This window comes from Oryctolagus cuniculus, chromosome 2 (genome assembly GCF_964237555.1).
Source record: "Oryctolagus cuniculus chromosome 2, mOryCun1.1, whole genome shotgun sequence".
In the NCBI taxonomy this organism is placed as follows: Eukaryota; Metazoa; Chordata; class Mammalia; order Lagomorpha; family Leporidae; genus Oryctolagus; species Oryctolagus cuniculus.
In genome coordinates, this window is record NC_091433.1 from 73,177,099 (window position 1) to 73,199,339 (window position 22,241).

The 22,241-nt window shown below is 37.3% G+C and overlaps 1 protein-coding gene across 2 annotated transcripts in view; it reads right to left on the reverse strand.

The window, feature by feature from the left end:
- Positions 1-1,085: 1,085 nt before the first annotated feature.
- Positions 1,086-22,241, reverse strand: part of VPS37A (VPS37A subunit of ESCRT-I) — a 46,552-nt gene continuing 25,396 nt past the window's right edge. Inside the window, exons 5-12 of one of the 2 annotated variants that reach the window (XM_002709510.5) lie at positions 18,673-18,898; positions 15,622-15,692; positions 11,171-11,298; positions 11,029-11,087; positions 10,886-10,954; positions 4,745-4,888; positions 3,148-3,228; positions 1,086-1,637 (exon numbers count right to left, since the gene is read on the reverse strand). In XM_002709510.5, the coding sequence (XP_002709556.1) occupies positions 3,148-3,228; positions 4,745-4,888; positions 10,886-10,954; positions 11,029-11,087; positions 11,171-11,298; positions 15,622-15,692; positions 18,673-18,898 (778 nt within the window). In that variant the 3' untranslated portion in view covers positions 1,086-1,637. The remainder of the gene's footprint in view (positions 1,638-3,147; positions 3,229-4,744; positions 4,889-10,885; positions 10,955-11,028; positions 11,088-11,170; positions 11,299-15,621; positions 15,693-18,672; positions 18,899-22,241) is intronic. The other variant, XM_051842600.2, reaches the window with a different exon arrangement.

A 22,241-nucleotide genomic window follows, 5' to 3' on the forward strand; every position in this document is an offset into this window, starting at 1 on the left:
GTGGAGTAGGGAAAAGTAGCAGTGGAGGGTAAGATGGATAAGCATCTAGATGGTATTTTAGTTGTCTTTATGTAGCTTCTACAACACCTAATTCTTTAAAAGATATTTGATAAAATCAGGAGATCAAAAAAATTGATGCTATAAAGAAAGGTTGTGGTTTGCTAGTCTCTTGTAATGGGATATGCATGGTATCTAAGAAAGTTACCGAACTCCACAAAACGTTGGGACTGTTTTAAGCTCTGACAGTACAGTAAGGAAAGGTTTCTGATTACCAAAAATTTACCTCAGTTATTGATCAGTCAGGAATAATAATTGTACCTTCTTCATGTGGTCACTGTGAAGACTAAACAGCAGGCCCTTATGCAGAGCAAGAAAGCAAAGCAATTAATAAAAATTGTTTTCTATATCCAGTATTTTATTTATATTCCATGTGAATACTTGCCTCCTAAAAATATAGATTAAGTATTCAGGATTTTTTAATTCTAGGATCTTAATTTCGTTTTTTATAAAACTATTGTCAAATGTGTCAGAGAAAATAAAATGCATACCATTTGCTGGTACTGAAATGAAATTTAAAGAAAAATACTCATAGGGTTATTTTTGTGATTTAAATACTATCTTACATGACTCACATATGATTTTTTCTTATGAGTTTTTAGGGCTATCCATGAAATGTGTTCATTTTGTAACATATTTTGGAAGCAAGCTGCTGAACTCAGAATAGTTAAAGAGAAAAATTTATTAAAAATTAGAATTGCCTAAAAGTTTAACAGTAACTTTACTTATTGCTGTATCTTTTTTCTTAAAGAATATCTAACTCACAGTTAGGGTCAAAAAAAAAAGTCACTGACTTCTTCGTGTCTATATTTGTTATTTATTAATAAAGATTTAAGTTTTTCTAAATTAGGAACTTAAAGCATATCCTTATCCAACCACAAAAACAGTAGGTGCTTATTTTTAAAAAAAGTTTGTGTTGGACTGGTTTAGGTTAAAGGCAGTTTTTTTTCTCATAGGTAAAAAAAAATTTACCCGTATTGCTTCTTAAATCCAACTTTAGTTTTAAAAATAAAGTATATAGGAGAAGCTGGTTTATTTTTTGATTTATTGTAAATATTAAAAGTTACTTTCTTGAAATGGTACACTGACAGGTTTGATGTTTCCTGACACTATGATTATTTAAAGCAAACTGCTTTTGAAAATTTTATCCAGAAAAGAAAAATAGGAACTTTCCACAGTTGAAAATAGTTTTTCAAAAAAGTTGTGAGGAAAAAAGAAATGGGTCAGCTTCAAATTAAAACTACAAACTTAAGTAGTTTTATAAAATATTGAAAACTACCTAGAATTATATGCATAGGCATTTAATCAATAAAAGGGACAGTACTGGAACTTAAATATGATAGGACTTATGTACAATAAATAAATGTTTTAGTGCAAACAGTGCAGAAAATTTTGTCAAAGATCAGAGCAATCATTTTAGTCTGTACAAAATCAGTTTCAGTTCTGTATACAATCAATATGGTATATCTGTGGATTTAGCCACTGTTGATGAAATGTCAATTTGCAAGTCAAAAATATAAAACAATGTGCTTAGTTTTGTGTCCCATTCCTGTCTTGGCAGTTCATGTTTTCAGGAAGATCTGGAAAGAAAAGAATCAAAATCTAAGATTTAATTTTAGATGACAAACTTTAATCTCTGTATATCTCCTCCAATTGAGAGATATCTCTAAAAAGATACATCAGGTACTTGAGGTGAGGTAAGGATTCTAGTATGTTCACATAAATAAGCAATTCAGTGTCCACTTTTTTTTCAAGCTGTACAGATTGCAAATCTATCAAAAATCAGCCCCCTTATGATTTGGAAAACAAGACATAAAACAAGTCAGTGCTGGCACTAATGTTAAGTACAAGGGGCAGATGACTATGAGCTAGAGAGAGAACGCTTGTCACCTTCTGAGCAGCTGATTGGGCAGAGGCCCACATGACACCAATCTCCAGGCCTTACTGATTGAGCAAGAATAGCAAGCTCACCCATACAGTGAAGTTAAGATGCCTGCATCCCAGGGAAGGCCTGAGTTAAGAGTCCTGGATCTGCTCTCAATTCTCGCTTCCTGCTGGTGTGCACCCAGGGACCAACAGACGATAGCTTATGTATTTGGATCCCTGGTATCTGACTCCAGCTTTTGCAGAACCTAGCTCTGTTATTGCAGGCATTTGGAGGAACAAATTAATGATAAGAGCTTTCTATCTCTCAAGTAAACAAAATAATTTTTAAAGGCATTTTATAAAGGTAAAAGGAAGAACACAATATGTAAGACAACATAAGGGAAGATGGAAAATTAAATTTGATGATCTGGAATATGTTAGATTACAGGAATCATAAAAACCAGAGAGACATTTGGAATTGACGCTGTCATTACTGGGAGCTTAGGGACTCATATGTTCTGCAGCACAGAAATTCTATCATGGAAGTATTTTAAAAACATCAATCTGTCAATGCCTGTACAAGGGAAACCCTTTATAAAGGCAGGGTACTGGCAGGAAGTTATTGAAATAATCCTAGTATGGGATGGAAAAGACACAGACTTGAAATTCATTTTACAGGAATAAATGTTGAATCAGATTATTGAGAAATATGCCAATTCTCCTGCTGAGAAAGAACTTGCAAATCTACATAAGGATCTATCAGATGTTGAAAAAACACTTAATGGATTGGTGTTGTAGTACATCAGGTTAATCCCCAACCTGTGACACTGGCATTTGACATGAGAACCGAGTTCTAGTCCCAGTCACTCCACTCCTAATCCAGTTGCCTGCAGGCTGAGAAAGTAGCAGAAGATGGCTTGAACTTGGCCTTTGCCACCCACATAGGCTCCTGGTTCCTGGACCACCGATGGAGCCATTTGGGGAGTGAACCATCAGAGGGAAGATCTTGCTCTCTGTCTTGCCCTTTCTGTCTAACTCTGCCGTCAAATAAACTAATTTAAAAAATTAGTTTAAGTCAATATCAAAATCCAAATATCCAAAAGATTGCTACTGGTTATATGGTTATTTAAATGTAGAATATATAATATAAAGCATTATATATGTTACACAGAACAATAATTATGACTAAATAGCCTTGGGACTCAAACTCGAAATACAATTTACCTATAGAGGAGCATGAAATTGGCTGTGCATTGCTATCACCTGTTGAAGTTTCTCTTCTTTGGCTCTTCTACAGTGGCAAATCTACAAAATAAATTGTTTAAAATATCAGTTACTTCTCCAGATGTGCCTATTACTTCCTATATTATGAGTGAATTTCAAGAATCTTTTAAGATATCTTTTGCCTAAACTTCCAGAATATAAAACATATTCTGATTTTTGATGTCTAACCTCAAATATTTGCATTTTTAAAATAGTGAAGTAATTCCTGCTGTTAATCAAGAAGATTAACAAAAACTTCAAAGCAGAGCTATATAGTATTAAAGAATAATGGGTCAGAAATCAGTGCCTTTAATGCTAAAACCATAGGCAAGTCACTAGCACTCTGAACTTCCATTTTCTCTCATGAAAAATGACAGGGGCTTGTGTTGTGACGAAGCAGGTTAAGCTTCCACCTGCCATGCCAGTATCCCATTTGAGTGCTGGTTCTTATCCTAGTTCTTCCACATCCAATACAGCTCCCTGCTAATGCTCCAGGAAAGCTGTAGAATATGACCCAAGTTCTTGGGTCCATGTTACTGTGTCACCCACATGAGAGACTAGAATGGAGTCAGCCTGGCCTAGCCCCAGCCAATGAAGCCATCTGGGGAGTGAACCAACGGATGGAAGATCATTTTCTCTTTGTCTCTCCCTGTAATTCTGCCTTTTGAATAAATAAATCTGAGGGAGGGGGAAAAAAAATCTGTTCCACCTGCCTTACCAAGATAATACATAAGGTATATTAACAAAAGATTACCTTTAAAATGTTGTCTTCCAGAGCGTTTAGGTAAATATTTAATATTTATTAAGGGGACCTTATTAAATGGCTAAGCAGATTTTTTTCTTTAAATATAATGGGAAAATCAGAACAGAAGCTGTACATAGATGTTAATATTTTAAATATTTTAATCTCTCTAGATTATTATCTCTTTAAACAACCTGTAAAACAGGCTACTCAGGAGTATATTACAACTATTAATACTAGAATTAAGCTGATTACCAGCTTTTCTAGAGAATGATACAGGAGCCGACGCTTGGTATAGTGGGTAAAGCCAGTGCCTGCCATGCCAGCATCCCATATGGGCACTGGGTTGAGTCTCAGCTACTCCACTTCCAATCCAGCTCCCTGTTAATGTGCCTGGAAAGGCAGTAGAAGATGGCCCAAGTACTTGGGCCCCTGCACCCAGGGAGGAGACCTGGAAGAAGCTCCTCACTCTGGCCCTTAAACCCATCTGGGGAGTGAACCAACAGATAGAAGATCTCTTTCTCTCTCTGCCTCTCTGTAACTATACTTTTCAAATAAATAAACCTTTTTAAAAAAATCATACAGAAACTATAGCATCTGAACCAGAACTATTATTTGATTCATCTGTTTGTGTAATCAGAATGAGCAGATTTAAAGTTACAGTAGGATATTGCTGTCAAGCTCAATTGAGGCAGTTCAGATTCCTCTCATAGCTCTAAAAACTGTAGTTCAATAATGTGCTAAAGTTCTTATGAGTAGGCTTAAGCAATTTGGTATTACAGTGTCACTTGTCCTCAACTGAAGAGTATTACATACTGTTCTCTTTTCCATGAAGCTACTGAGAAAATCATCTATTTCAGTTTTTCCCTCCAAGAAATCTTCAGCAATATTATCAGATTCTTCTTCAGCTTCATGTGCAGCTACTTTCAATCTTGCCTGAAGGGCACTTGCACTACAGCTCTAAAAAAGAAAATCAAGCACGACATTAGTTTATGATGCTCCTTAGAGGGAAACAAATGAGGTAGAGCCAAGAAGCAATTCACTGTATGACTGAGATAACCTCTTTTTTGAGGAGATCTTCTACCCACATTCTCAACATTTGGATGTAGGAGCAGGTACCTAACACAAAAGAAACCAATCCACTGGCTGCTGAAAACCTGAGAAAAACGACTGCCCTCTCCTGGGAATTTTGCAATTAGATCATTGTGGTAGGCACCCTCAAGTTAACCACCTTAAGATTCCCAACCTGGCACTGTTGTCCTTGGGGAATCCCCTCCTTTGAGTGTAGGCTGCACCTAGGGACTGCTAATGCACAAAATATGGTCAACGTGACAGAATTAAACTTAAAAAAAGACTTGTAAACACAAAACACTGCTGAGAGAAATTACAGATGTAAATAAGTGGAAAGGCATCTGTGTTGGCCAGCACCATGGCTCAATAGGCTAATCCTCCGCCTAGTGGCGCCGACACAGCGGGTTCTAGTCCCCGTCGGGGCGCCAGATTCTGTCCCGGTTGCTCCTCTTCCAGGCCAGCTCTCTGCTATGGCCCGGGAGTGCAGTGGAGGATGGCCCAAGTGCTTGGGCCCTGCACCCCATAGGAGACCAGGAGAAGCACCTGGCTCCTGCCTTTGGATCAGCACAGTGCGCCGGCCGCTGCGGCCATTGGAGGGTGAACCAACAGCAAAAAGGGAAGACCTTTCTCTCTGTCTCTCTCTCACTGTCCACTCTGTCAAAAAAAAAAAAAAATTAAAAAAGGCATCTGTGTTCACACATTGGATGATTAAATATTATTAAGATGAAAATACTGGGGCCAACTTCAGATCAGCGCGGTGCGCCAGCCGCAGCACACTGGCCGCAGCAGCCATTGGGGGGGTTAACCAACAGCAAAAGGAAGACCTTTCTCTGTCTCTCTGTCTCTCTCTCTCTGTCCACTCTGCCTGTCAAAAATAAATAAATAAATACTGGGGCCAGTGTTGTGGCACAGTCAGTAAAACCGCTGCCTGTGATACTGGCATCCCATATGGGCACTTGTCTGTGTCCCAGTTGCTCCACTTCAGCTGCAACTGCCTACTAATGGCCTAGGAAAAGCAGCAGAGGATGATCCAAGTATTGGAGCCCCTGCCATCCACTTGGGAGATCTAGATGAAGCTCCTGGCTTTGGCCTGGCCCAGTGCTGGCCATTATGGCCATGTGGAGAGTGAACCGGCTGATGAAAAATCTCACTCTCTCTATAACCTTTGACTTTCAAAATAAACAGATGCATCTTTAAAAAAAAAAATAACAATACTAAGTGATCTACAGATTCAATGCAATTCAAAATCTAAATAGCAAAACCCTTCCTAAAATGTATAAGGGGATTTCAAGAGACCTCGAATAGGCAGAATAATTTTTGAAAAAGGACAAAGTTAAATGATTCATATTTGCTGATTTGAACACTTGGTATAAAGACACAATAATCAAAATAGTGTAGTTCTAGCAAAGAACATTTGGACTAGCAGAATAAGGAGCCCAGAAATAAATCCTTACACACACATGTTCAAATGATTTTTCAGTCAAAGTGTTAAGTTCATCCACTGGGGAAAGGAGTCTGTTCAACAAATGACACTAGAAAAACTGGAAATCCACATGGAAAAGAATAAAGTTGGATCCTCACCTTACCTCATTTACAGTAACTTACTCAAAGTAGACAAAAAACTTAATTGTCAGAACTACTTTTAATAATGCTCATTTTGATTACTATGGGGTGATATCTCACTGTGACACATAATCATATAGAAATGCACCATTTTCTTACCATCCTTGTCAAAACTGGTTATCTGTATTTACAAATTTGGTTCATGCCAATGTTTTTTCTTGCTTTTTAAAAAATTATGGAAGTTAGCATATTTTCAAATGCTTCTATTTATTCCTTCAATATTAACTGAGTACCTACTATGTGCCAAACTGAGTACCTACTATATGCCAAGCACTGGACCAAGTGTTGGTTATACAGTGGAGAATAAAACACAGGTTCCTGCACACATTAAAGCAATTACACAAATTTATTTTTGAACTCAGCAGTCTGTTGCACATACCTGTTTCTTTTTTGAAAAAACTACAATCCCATTTTAAATAATGAGGTTTTATAGTATATTTTGATACTGGGAAAGGGAGGTCTTCCTCATTTTTTATTTTTGTTTCCTAACCACTTCTACTTAGTTTTTCCAGGTGCAATTTAGAAAAACTTCATTTTAGATTAAAAAAGGTTTGGGGCCAGTATTGTGGCACAACAGGTAAAGCCACCGTCTGACGCTGGCAACCCATATGGGCACTAGTTTCCGCCTGCTCCACTTCTGATCCAAGTCCCTATTTATGACTTGGGAAAAGTAGTGGAAGATAGCCCAAGGGTGTGGGCCCCTGCCATGTACATGGGAGACCAAGATGAAATTCCTGGCTTCAGCCTGGCCCAACTCTGGCTGTTTTGACCATCTGGGGGAGTAAACTAGCAGACAGAAGATCTCTGTTTAAAATAAACAAACATTTTAAAAAAAGATTCTTGAGATTGCAATAAAAACTATCAAATTTATATTATTTTCAAAAAAGGGGCTGGCACTGTGACATAGTAGGTTAAGCCTCTGCCTGCGGCACGAGTATCCCATATGGGCACGGGCTCCAGTCCCGGCTGCTCCACTTCTGATCCAGCTCCCTGATAACGGCCTGGGAAAGCAGTGGAAGATGGGTGGGTCCCTCCACCTGCCTGGGAGACCTGGAAGCAGCTCCTGGCTCCTGGTTTCGGATTGGACCAGCTCCGGCCTTTGCAGCTATTTGGAGAGTGAACCAGCAGATGGAAGACCTTTCTCTCTGTCTCTCCCTCTCTCTCTCTCTGAAACTCTGCCTCCCAAATAAGTAAACCTTTAAAAAGAATGAAGTCTTTATAATACTGTGTCTTTCATTCCATGAATATTTTATGTGTCTGTAAACAGCCTTAGAAAATAGAAAACTTAGATCTTGGGGCCTAGCATTGTGGCATAGCAGGTTAAGCCTCCACATGTAACATTGGCATCTGATATGGGATGCCCCACTTCCAATCTAGCTCCCTACTAATGTGCCTGGGAAAGCAACAGAAGATGGCCCAATTTTGCAATTATGGTAGGCACCCCCAAGATGAGCCCTTTAAGATTCTCAACCTGGCACTGTTATCCTTGGGGAATCCCCTCCCTTGAGTGTAGGCTGGACCTAGGGACTAAGTTCTAATGCACAAAATATGGCCAAAGTGACAGAATTAAATAGGTAAAGAGACTTGTACACTTAAAAACAAAACACTGCTGAAAGAAATTATAGATGTAAATAAGTAGAAAGGTGTCTGTGTTCAAGCACTGGAATCCTGTATCCATGCAGGAGACTCTGCCAGGCCTAGTTCTGAACACTGTGGCCATTTGGAGAGTGAACCAGCAGATGGAAGATCTGTCTCTCCTCCCCTTCTCTGTAACTCTGCCATTCAAATAAATTTAAAGAAAAAAGAAAACTTGGATCTTTTTATATGTCATTCAGTAGAGTTTCCTAAATTACTTCATCAGGTTAATGTCTTAAGTATTTTACAATTTCATTACTGTTTTTTAACCTATTTCATTTTGTCGTAGTAATTGCTGGAACACAGGAAAATATTTCTCAGTTCTATAGGATCATTATATTATTTTTGGCAAACTTCAATACTTTTTTTAGTTTTTATTTTTCTTGCTTGTGGTCAGAACCTCAATCAGATTTTTTTGTTGGAAAGTCAGAGAGTTAGAGGGAGAAAGAGGGAAGAGAAAATCTTCCATCCGTTGGATCACTCTCCACATGGCCTCAACAGCTGGGCCAGGCTGAAGCCAGGAGTTTCTTCTGGGTCTCCCACGGTGCAGAGGTTGCTTTTCTAGGCACATTAGTAGGGTGTTGGATGGGAAGTGGAGCAGCTGGTCTCAGGCTGGCACCCATATGGGATGCTGGGGTCACAGACAGCAGCTTTACCCACTATAACACAATGCTGGCACCAGTGTATTGCCCTCTTATTCCCAACATTAATGGGATCCTGGAAATGGTTAGTCATTCTGTATATTTGCAGCCAGTATCTAATTAATATTCTTTATCAAATAAAGAATTTCTAATTTTGGTTTACTAAGAGTTTGTATAAGGAATGTTGACTATGGTCAAAAATTTCTTCAACCTGTACTAAGCTCTGTTGCCTACTTAATAGTATTGATTCCATGAGAGAGGACTGTTTAGGTTTGATTCCTAGTATTTTCTATTTATATGACTTAAAAGGGGTTATGTAATCTCCCTGTACTTTACTTTCCTCATCTGTAAAATGGAAAAAAGGTTAACAGGACCTACCTCATAGGGGTTGGAGTAATAACAGCCCAGTTTATATAAATAGCTTGAGTGTAGAACAAGACACATTAATTCTCCAGTGTTAGCTATTATTATTTCCTTTATTCTAAAGGACAATCATTATCTGAACTTCATTATAAATGTTTACTCTATTTCTTTTATGTTTTATTATATTGTACTTTTTTCATCCAAAAAGTATTTATTATTTATTTCAAAAGCAGAGCAATAGAAACAGTGAAACAGATAGATCTACCATCTATTTTTCCTCAAACTGCCACAACAGCCAGGTCTGGATGAGGCTGAACTCAAACCAGAAACTCCATGCAGGTCCCCAAAATGGTTGGTGGTGACTCAATTACTTGGGCCATTCTCTGCTGCCTTCCCAGGCACATAAGCAGGAAGCTGGATCAGAAGTGGAGCAGCTAATCCTCCACCTGCGGCGCTGCCACCCCGGGTTCTAGTCCCGGCTGGGGTGCCGGTTCTGTCCCAGATCTGCCTGGCTGCTCCTCTTCCAGTCCAGCTCTTTGCTGTGGCCCGGGAAGGCAGTGGAGGATGGCCCCAGTGCTTTGGCCCTGCACCCGCATAGGAGACCAGGAGGAAGCACCTGGCTCCTAGCTTTGGATCGGCGCAGTGTGCCGGCCGTAGCAGCCATTGTGGAGGTGAACCAACAGAAGGAAGACCTTTCTCTCTCTGTCTCTGTCTCTTGCTCTCACTGTCTAACTCTGCCTGTCAAAATAAATGAATGAATGAAAGAATGAATGAAGTGAAGCAGCTAGGATTCAAATTGACACTCCAATATGGGATGCTGGCATCACAAACAGCATCTTAACCATCTGCCACAATACCAGCCCCTATTAAATTGGTTTTACATTTCAAAATTCCAGATTTTAAAGGATATGGAATATTGTTTACTATAATGTTGCCTATTGGTATGAGATATAAATATTACATCCTCCATTCTCCTTTTAAAGATTTGTTCTTTTGGCAATGAATTTTATAAAATACTTTGATTTTTCATATAACTCATTTTCCAGCATAAAACCTATTTGGAGTAATTTGTGATTTTCAATTTTTAACTTTTTGGAAACAGATATGCTCTGAGCACAAATAATTTATAATGCCTCATGACTAAGAGCTGTTTATCAAGTTAATTGTTGCAGCACACTGGTTTAAGCTGCTGTCTCAGATGCCAGCATCCTTTATCAGAGGCACCAGTTCAAGTTCCAGATGTTTTGCTTCCAATCTAGCTCTAGCTCCCTGCCTGAGAAGGCAGCAAAAGATGGCCCAAGTGTTTGTGCCCCTGCACCACATGAGAAACCCAGATGGAGTTCTTTGTTCCTGCCCTCAGCCTGGTCCAGCTCCAGCTCCAGCTGTTGTGAGCATTTGGGGAGTGAACCAAAGGATGAAAGACCTCTTTCTTTCTCTCTTCCCCTCTGCCTTTCAAATAAATAAATCTTTAAAAACAAAAATAAAAGAGCCATTCATCTCCATTTACAGTTATGCCTTATACAGTCAGATACCTAATAGTTTTAGTTAGCAATGAAAGAATGTGGCTCATACACATTAAAATAAAACATTGTTATGGGAAAGGAAAAGCACCCAATGATCTTACCTCACTAAGTTCATGCTGTCTTTGCATCTTCTTTTCAAAAGTAGATTTCATTTGTGTAAGCAATTCATACTAAAAGAGAAAATCACATGCTGTTTGTTCTACAATTAATTACATAAATTTCTTCAAGATGATAACTAACTCACCTTCTCTAAAACAGTTTGCCTTTTGGCTTCCAAGCTGGGCTCCAAAAGGAGATTTTTTCCTGCAAGATAAGTCTCTGGTTTATTTCTAGGCAAAGATCTCATTTTTCTCAGGAAATCTGGGGAGAAATAAGGGAAGACATACTTGCTAGTTCCTCAATACTTTTTACTAAGTCATCCTTGTCGTTAATAATTTGTTTTAGTTGAGGCAAAGTCAGAAACTGTTCTAGTAAGATCTCCTCTTGTTCATTCATATCTGTTAGTTGAGACACACTAGAAAGACAAAATTTTAAAAATGTTAGTGAATATCAGCCATCTCAGTTTTCCTCCATGATGGTAAACATTAAGAAGTTTTCCATTTTATTTGGTTGATAGGATTCTAAATATTTAAAGATATCAAAGTTTATATAAACACATAAGAAGGATAAATATTTATCTTTTCTGATCACAATGGATGAAGCTGAAAAAAAAAAAAAAAAAAAAGAGGAAACAAACACATGGAGACTGAACAACATGTGCCTGAATGAACAGTGGGTCACAGAAGAAATAAAATTCCTTGAAATGAATGAAAATGTAAACACAACATATCAAAACTTATGGGATATGGCTAAAGCCGTGTTAAGAGTAAACTTTATAGCAATTAATTACCTACATTAAAAAATTGGAAAGGATCCAAATTAATGATCTAACAATGCAGCTCTAGGATATAGGGGAAAAAAGGAACCAAACCTCCAATTAAGATTAAGGAAATAATAAAAATTTAGAAGTAAACAAATTCAAATCAAAAACTATACTAAAGATCAGTGAATGAAGAGCTGTTTTTGAAAAAAAAAAAAAAAAAAAAAACAAAATTGATCAACTATTGGCCTAACAAAAAGGGGTTGGAGGAGGGAGTGGAATAAACAAAATCAGAGATGCAAAATGAAATGTTCTGACACCACAGAAGCAGAAATAATAATTAGGAATTATTACAAACAGCTATTTACCAACAAATCGGAAAATCTAGAAGAAATGGGTAGATTTCTGAATGGCTATCATCCAAAAATCAAAGAATTACAAAGGCTAGTGAGGAAGTGGGGAAAAGGGTGCCCTAATACACCGTTGGTGGGAATGTAAATTGGTACACCCATATGGAAGACACTATGGGGATTCCCTGGGAATCTGAAAATAGACCATAGTCATTCCACTCCTGGGAATATTCCCAAAGGAAATGAAATCAGTGTACAAAAAAGTTAAATGCATCTCATGTTTATAGCAGATCAATTCAAAAAAGCTAAGATCTGAAATCAACCTAGATGTCTATCAACTGATGAATGGATAAAGAAACTGGTATACAGACAAAACAGAATACTTAGCCATAAAAAATAATAAAATCCTGACATTTGCAACAAAACATATGCAACTGGAGACCATTATACTGACTGAAGTGAGCCAAAATGAAAAAGAAAAGTATCGTATTTTATTTATGGGAGTTAATATATAAAGAAGGATAAAAATTGTGTTGAAGTCAGATCATTTTGTATATAAATATTTCTTCACTAAATCTTACCATGTAAAAGACAAAGTACTCATTTCACATGTTAAAAGAAATGGAGAAGAGGGGAATAGTGAAGACTCTTGGAGTACTAATAGTGCTTTGTTTCTAATTTAGGTGTTAACTACTAGAGTAATTTGATGAAAAAAAAAAAAAAAACCCTCATTGATCTGTATACCTAAGTGCATTTCCTGACATATATATTTCAAAAAATGTTGAAAAAATAAAAATTTAAAAAGGAGAAGACCCAAATCAATAAAATTAGAGAAAAAAAGGAAATATAACAATAGATTCCATAGAAATAAAAAGAATCATCAGAAATTACTACAAAGAGCTGTATGACAACAAACCAGGAAACCTAGAATGTATAGAGATCCATAACCAAGATGCAAATTTAATCAGTAATGAAGACCCTCCCAACAAAGAAAAGCCCAAGACCAAATGGCTTCACTGCTGAATATTACCAGACATTTAAAGGAGAACTCCAATTCTTCTCAAACTATTCAGAACAATTGAAAAAGAGGGAATCCTCCCAAATTCTATGAAGCTAGCATCACCTTAATTCCTAAACCTAAAAAAGAAGCAACAGAGAAAAAGAACTACAGCCCAATTTCCCTGATGAACATATACGCAATAATTCTGAACAAAATACTAGCCAATTGAATCCAACACACATCAGAAAGATCATTCATCCAGATCAAGGGATTTATCCCTGGTTTGCAGGTATGGTTCAACATTCACAAAATCAATGTGATATATCACATTAACAGACTACAGAACAAAAAACATATGATTATGCAGAGAAAGCATTTGATAAAATCCAGAACCCTTTCATGATGAAAATGCCAAGCAAATTGGATATAGAAGGAACATTCCTCAACACAATCAAGGCAATCTATGACAAACCCATGGCCAGTGTTCTACTGAATGGGGAAAAGATGGAAGCATTCCCACTGAGATCCGGTACCAGACAAGGATGTCCACTCTCACAATTGCTATCAATATAGTCCTGGGTTTTTAGCCACAACCATTAGGCAAGGAAAAGAAAACAAAGGGATATAAATTGGGAGGGAGGAAGTCAAACTATCTCTATTTGCAGATAACATAATTCTAAATGTAGGGGATCCAAAAGACTCCAATAAGAGATTATTGGAACTCATAGAAGAGTTTAGTAAAGTTGCAGGATATAAAGTCAATACACAAAATTCAACAGCCTTTGTATACAAAGACAATGCCAATGCTGAGACAGCTTACAAGATCGATCCCACTCACAATAGCTACAAAAAAAAGAAAAAGCCCAAAACCTTGGAATAAATTTAACCAAGGATGTTGATCAAAGATCTCTACAATGAGAATAACAAAATACTCAAGAGAGAAAAAGAAGATACAGAAAAAAATGGAAACATCTTCCACTTTCATGGACTAAAAGAATCAATATCATCAAAATGTCCATTCTTCCAAAAGCAATCTACAGATTCAATGTGAAACCAATTAAAATACCAAAGAAATTCTACTCAGATCCAGAAAAAATGATGCTGGAATTCATATGAAGGCACAGGAGACCCCGATTAGCTAAAGCAATCTCATACAACAAAAACAAACCTGGAAGCATTTGTGTGTGTGTGTGCGTGCGCTTTGAAACCTTTACTTAGTAGAGTTGATCTTCTGTGTACAGTTAATTGAAAATGAATGGAGAATGGGACTGGGAAGGGGAGAGGGAGGAAAAAGAGGGGTAAGAGGAGGGGTGGGATGGAGGGTACTATAGGAAGACTAACTATATTCCTAAAATTGTACTTATGAAATTTGTATTTCTCAAATTAAAAAAAAAAAAAACAGATACATTCAAGTCAATGTGGGAAATTCTAGAGAACAAATAACCAATTTCTTCAATAAATGCATAATATATATTAAATATAACGCTTGAAATATGAGTGTTTTTATGTATGTGCACATGTAACAATGGGGAAAATATTTCATGACCAAAAAAAATTTAAGATAGCAAGTATCCAAATCCAATAGATGTGCCTTGTTTTGAATCTTGATCCCAACCACCAAGAAAAAGATTTGACACTAGAGATATATTAAATAATTCATAATTTAATGTTTATGTATGATGAGGATGTTGATTAGGGCTATAATAAGAAAAAAATGAGAAAAACCAGGAAAGAGGAAGAATGAAAGGAAGAAAGGAAGGGAGGGAGGGAAATACAACACTATGGAGTTGTTATGAACATTAACCCTAAACATGCATGTGGCATACTGTAAACATCTCTTACAATTTAATTATTAGCAAAAAAAAAAAAAAGCATTTCCTAAAACTGACAGTTAAGGATTGGGTCAAATTTAAAAAATCTGAATTGTAAAATCTGTTATGGATATGTGGTTGTACATCTCTGGTGGATATAACCTAAAAATAAAAAGAACTGCAAAAAAATATTTCTTACTTGCATTCAACAGTCTTAATAATAGTAACCTTATTAGTACTATAAATCCCCAAGGGGATAAAAAGAACGCAGGTTTTCCCTAAACTCAATGGCCACAAAATCCTTTTCATGGGGCATCTTAGGGGAGCAGTGTTCAGTGAATAACTCTATCGTGCACTTAAACATTAAAAATTTATCCACCAAAAATTCAAATAAAATGTTGGCTTTATAATACCTGGCTAATACTTTAGGATAGATTTCATCTACTTCTCTATATACAAAGTTTATTGACTAAAGATCTGAAATAGGCCAAGATACATTTTGAAATGATCAAGAATAATATATTTAGAAATCATTTTTTTAAATGTAAGCCATATGAGAGAAATAACACTATTATCTTGATAACTATTATATCATTTCTAGAAGCTACAAAAATCCTTGGGTATATACTAGTCACTCAATAAATACAACCTGTAAGACTTAAAACTGGTTTATAAAATTTTTCCACTTATGATAACCACACTATGAGATTTGTGAATATTTTAAAAATCTTTTTATTTAATGTAGACATCAAATGATCTGGCTTATACTTATAAATAAAACAGACAATGATACCAACTTTACTCTCCAGGCTTTTACCTTAGTTCTGAGAGTTCAGGAAATGCTTCAGGGACTTCTGGCATCTTGTAACCAAAACCATTCTGGCTTATCTGAAGAAGAGTTTTAAATGGCATTAAATTTCAGCCATCTCTTTGGTGCTGTTGTTTGCTTTTAAAAGTCATTTTTAAAATACTATATCCCATGCTGCTTTCATTGCTATATCTTCATGTTTACCACACTTCACATTGTCTATATTTTTTCCTTTTATTATCAACCTATTTTTTTGCAGTGCAACTTTGTACATATAGGGCTGTTTTTCTTGGGGCAGGGGGCAATGAGAGCTGCGTATATACCTATGTTAGCTCTCTTTCTTAGATGACTGTATAAATCTCTTATGTGTATCTGTGACAGGTATGGAAAACTATCTGTGGATTTCAGTGATATATACAAATAGCATATTTCTCCTAAGAGAAAAGCATTGTTTAGAATAACAATAATTTGGCAGTAATCTAAACTGTTACATATCTAAGTTTAATGAGACTTTAGAGTTGATGAGAAACAGAGTCAACTGTTTGAATGTATATGACTTTTTGCACTCAGGCACCCTTGAAAAGTTCTCTTTTAATTGTTTATACTAATTGTAACATGCTCAAAGCCTTTTTTTTTTAACTTTTATTTAATGAATATAAATTTCCAAAGTACGATTTATGGATTACAATGGCTTCCCTCCCATACCGTCCCTCCACCCACAACCCTCCCCTTTCCCACTCCCTCTCCCCTTCCATTCACATTAAGATTCATTTTTGATTATCTTAATATACAGAAGATCAGCTTAGTATACATTAAGTAAGGATTTCAAAGTTTGCTCCCAAAATAATAGATGATTTTTTTTAAATGATGATGAAATCAGATCAGACCTATTGTCATGTTTAATCCCAGTGAGAGTCAAGTTGGGAATTGATAATTTCTTTTTTTTTTTTTTTTTACAGAGGATCAGTTTAGTATGCATTAAGTAAAGATTTCAACAGTTTGCACCCCCATAGAAACACAAAGTGAAATATATTGTTTGAGTACTCGTTATAGCATTAAATCTCAATGCACAGCACATTAAGGACAGAGATCCTACATGAGGAGTAAGTGCACAGTGACTCCTGTTGTTGACTTTACCAATTGACACTCCTGTCTATGGCATCAGTAATCTCCCTATGCTCCAGTCATGAGTTTCCAAGGCTATGGAAGCCCTCTGAGTTCTCCGATTCTTATCTTGTTTAGACAAGGTCATAGTCAAAGTGAAAGTTCCCTCCTCCCTTCAGAGAAAGGTACCTCCCTCTTTGAAGACCTGTTCTTTCCGCTGGGATCTCACTCACAGAGATCTTTTGCCAGAGTGTCTTGTCAAAGCCTTTATTAACACAATTAGAAAAGTTCTGGATAAAGAAAGTCCACTTGGGACTATACTCTAAATGATTACAAATTCTGAAACTAGTAATGTTGGCTAAAATAAGGTTTTAGAATACAACTACACTATTTGAGTATTACTCTGAATGATAATCACAGTGAGTTAAAATTAAAGATTTCAAAATCCCTTCAAATATTATGTGCACATATATTAGTCTGTCCTACTGTAACATCCCACATGGCAACAGTTAGTAGCTAAAGAAGATCCAAGGTTTTTGAACCAGTGGGTTAACTGAAGACATTAGCATGCTATAGTAAAACCTCTACAATCTGACACTTGCTTCTTCTATATGACCATGTCTTGTGTTTTCACTTATATTTTTTTAAGATTTTTTTATTTATTATTTGAGAGGTAGAGTTACAGATAGTGAGAGGGAGATACAAAAAGAAAGGTCTTTCTTCCATTGGTTCACTCCCGAAATGGCCGCAATGGCTGGAGCTGCGCTGATCCGAAGCCAGGAGCCAGGTGCTTCCTCCTGGTCTCCCATGCTGGTGCAGGGGCCCAAAGACTTGGGCCATCTTCTACTGCTTTCCCAGGCCATAGCAGAGAGCTGGATTGGAAGAGGGGCAGCCAGGACTAGAACCGGCACCCATATGGGATGCTGGTGCCGCAGGTGGAGGATTAACCTACTGCGCCACAGCGCAAGCCCCCCTCACTTATACTCTATTATAGGTAGCTTCACAAAACTGTCATTAGAGGTTAAAAATATAGAATCGGTCCAGCTTCCCAGAAATGCCATGAGAGGCAAGAGGTGATGGCACTAGTATTTGTGTTCCTGCCACCCACAAAAGAGACCCAGACTGAATTCTCAGCTCTGGCTTCAGCCTAGCCCATTCCTGCATGTTGCAAGCACTGAGAGTAAACCAGTGGATGGGAGAGCTCTCTGTCAAATAAATAAAAACAAACATGGGCCAGTGTTCAGGTGCAGTGCAGTGGGTTAAGCCGCAGTCCTGCATCCCATTTGGTTGGCATGTTGAGTCCTGGCTGTTCTCCTTCTGATCCAGCTCCCTGCTGAGGTGCCTGGGAAAGCAGTGGAGGATTGCCCCACTCCTTGATTCCTGCACACACATGAGAGACCTGGATGGAGTTTTAAGCTCCTTGCTTTGGCCTGGCCCAGCCTCGGGCTATTGTAGCCACTTGGGGAGTGAACCAGCAGATGTAAGATCCCTGTTTTTCCCTGTCTCTGTAATTCTGCCTTTCAAATAAATAAATCTTCTAAATAAATAAACAGAAAGTTTAAAAAACAAACACAGGATTGGGCATGCTGTTTGGCTTAGCAATGCAAATATTGGTTAAGACACCTCAGTCCCATTAGAGTGACTGAGTTGGATTCCTGATTCTGGCTACTGATTCTAGCTTCCTGCCAGTGCAGATCCTGGGAGGCAGCTGTGAAGGCTCAAGTAGTTGGGTTCCTGCCCACCCATGTGGGAGATCTAGACTGAATTCTCAGCTCCCTTGGTCCCCTGGCCATTATGGCCATTTGCAGAGTGGACCAGTAGACAGGGAAGCTCTCTTTCTGTTTAATTCTCTCCCAAATAAATATATAATTAAAAACAAACAAAAACCCAGATATTTTGTAAAGTCTGTTCATTGAGTGTCAAGGGTATACAACACAGATAACTGAAGATACCAACCGGTGTAGAAGTGTCTGCTGTAGGAACAGGTAATGGCAGATTTGAAAGGATGCCAAATGAAGGTGCGGCAGGTTTGGCTGTTGTATAACTTGTTGTTGAAGAAGAAACGGTGTCAGCAACAGATAAAGAAGAAATATTCCTGTTGGCTTCTTGTGGAGGATATGAAGGAAGAAATGGAAAACCCTGAGAAGAATAAGGAGGCATTCCGCTTGGGTTACTGTACAGGCTATGGGAAAAAAAAAAAAAAAAAAAAGAATTGTTACATTTTAGGAGTAAATATGTAAAATTATTCTTGAATTGTTCTGAATAACATTAATTTTTTTAAAAGATTTATTTATTTGAAAGGCAAAGTGACAGAGAGGAAGACAAAGAGAGATCATCCATCCCAAAGGGCCACTTCCCAAAGGGCTACAGCTGGGGTAGGGCCAGAATGAAGCTAGGAGCCAGGTACTCTAACCATGTCTCCCATGGGTAGCAGGGGCCCAGGCACTTGGGCCATCTTCTGGTAGCTGATATGGGATATCAGTGTCACAAGTGGCAGCCTAACCCATTGTGGCACACTACATGCCCAACAACAGTCATGCTTTATAAATGGAATCTGCTTAAGGCAGGTGATACGGGATATTATAATTAAAAAGGAAATTAAATATTATATAAAGTGATAAAAATACAAAAGCTTCTTAACAGGTGGTTCCCAAGAAAAAGATAAATTCTTCAGAAAGCACACAATTCAACTCTTCAGAGTAATAGAGAATACATAGTCCATTTTTGGCACCAATTAGCATCTCATTAGCATCAATCTGTTTCTTTATAGGGGGAATGGAGAACAACATTCAATCCAGAAGCTTCATTCACGTGATAGCTGCTTAGTAGCTTTCACTACATTTGCAAAATCTAACTGATTGCTTTTCTAGACAATTTTAAAAAGAAAACCACATATACAAATGACCTGCTAAAAATGTTAAAACAGATTTACATAAACATGCTTTTACATTAGAATAGCACAGCCCTGGGACTAAATCAGAAAATAATGTAGCAGACATTTATTTTTGCAAGATAAAATATTTTATATTTACCCTTTTCTTCCCCTTTATAAAAGTTCTGACAGGCTCAGATTATAAACACATTAGAATATTTAAATCTTAAAAGCAGAGAGGGGCCAGTGCTGTGGCGCAGCGGGTTAAAGCCCTGGCCTGAAGTGCTGGCATCCCATATGGGCGCTGGTTCTAGTACCAGCTGCTCCACTTCTGATACAGCTCTCTGCTATGGCCTGGGATAGCCAAAGAAGATGGCCCAAGTCTTTGGGCCCCTGCACCCATGTGGGGGACCCGGAAGAAACTCCTGGCTCCTGGCTGCGGATCGGCGCAGCTCCGGCCGTTGTGGCCTTCTTTTGAGTGAACCAGTGGATGGAAGACTTCCCTCTGTCTCTACCTCTCTCTGTAATTCTGCCTTTCAAATAACTAAAATATTTTTTTTTCAACAGGCAGAGTTAGACAGTGAGAGAGAGACAGAGAGAAAGGTCTTCCTTCCATTGGTTCACCCCCAAAATGGCTGCTACGGCCGGCACACTGCGCCAATCTGAAGCCAGGAGCCAGGTGCTTCCTCCTGGTCTCCTATTCGGGTGCAGGGCTCAAGCATTTGGGCCATCCTCCACTACCTTCCCAGGCCACAGCAGAGAGCTGGACCGGAAGAGGAGCAACCGGGGACAGAACCCAGCGCCCCAACCGGGACTAGAACCCAGGGTTCCGACGCTGCAGGCAGAGGATTAGCCAAGTGAGTCACAGCGCCGGCCCTAAAATGAATCTTTAAAAAAGAAGCAGAGAGAGAATGAATCATCCAAATATCAATATTTTAATTAATACAGTAAGTTATTATGGGTCATTCACTGTCATGCAAAGGATAAAGAACTTTTGGTTATGATTTAAATATAAGATGAAATATTAAAATGTTTTACTTTGTATTGACACATTTTCCAAAGCATTATTTTATGGAAGTATTCATTATTTTATTTAATGATAAGTTAATCTGAGTAGAATATTTTGTTGTAAAGTAACATTTGTAATAGATGTTGAAATATATATTAATAACACTCAAATTTATACAGAAAAATTAACCAGCAGAAATAGGGGGAAATATGAAAAAGCAGGGTAAAGAATATTGGCACTTCCATATAGCAAAATAAATTATAAAGCTTTAGGTAGATGGGTAGGTAGGTTAATAAAACTAAATATATAATCCAGAAAAAACAAAACCACAGATAGGAATTAAGCTAAAATAGATTCTCCTGTGAAAAATAAGATGTCAGTGAACAGTGTTGAGACATCAAGAAAAAATTATATTAGGCCAGATACTCATTTACAATATATAGTATTAAAACTAGTATAAGTATAAAAACTTAACACTTCAAAAATTTAAATGTCCAGAAATATTTTAAAAGCAGTGGAAGAAATCATTTGGAAACTGCAACCTTAAACTGGGAAAGAACTTTTTATGATCCAAATGCAGAAGTCATTAGAAAAAATGATAACAAGTCCCACTATAACATTAAAAAAAATTCTACATGATATGGCCCTTTATAAGACAAATTTAATAAAACACATGAAACTCATATCACAGAGGAATAATTTCTCTAAAATAAAAATAATTGCTACAAATTGATAAAAAGACTAACCCAATAAATAAGAGGAGTATAGGACAGTATTCACAGGTTACAGAAAAGGATACAAGTATCTCTAAAGCAAGAAAAAGATGACAACTCCACTGGTAGTAATTATCAATACAACTAAAATAATACTAACATACCATTTCGTATACAAACTGGTAAAGAATTCATTTTGATAATATCTTGGCCAAGATATGGGGGAAAAGGTACAGTATAAAGAAGCAGAAACTGGTACAACTATTCTGAAGGGCAATTTTGCGGTACTTGTCAAAATGGCAAACATGTCTACCATTTACAATTTATCTGACAAATATGTATACATTGTATAAAATATTTACAATAGCACTGATGACAATGAAGAAGCAAAGTCCAGCAATAGGAGTGCTGCTAAATAAATTATAATATATCCTTAAAATGAGTAATGTGTGGTCCTAAAGAATAATGAAGAAATGTCTCATGTACTAACATGGAAAACTCTCCAAACCATACTAATTAGTGAATATGAAGCAAGAGGACAATATGATACTGTCTATATTAAGAATAGGGGAGTAAAATACTACATAAATATTTCCTTATATATGTATAAAATATCTCATTACACACACACACACACACACACATACACCCTTTCATGCCAGTGAGAAGAAAAACAAAAAAACTAAGTGGCAGGGACATTTAACTCCATATTCCTTTTTACTTTTTGGATTTTTAGTCAAATTAATAAATGCCCCACACAAAAAATTAAATTAAAAAAAAACTGTTTTTAGAAAAAGATTTACTTGAGAGGTAGAGTTAGAGAGAGAAGGAGAGACATAGAGAAAGGTCTTCCATCCACTGGTTCACTCCCCAAATGGCTGCAACAATCAGAACCGGGCCAATCTGAAGCCAGGAGCTTCTTCCAGATCTC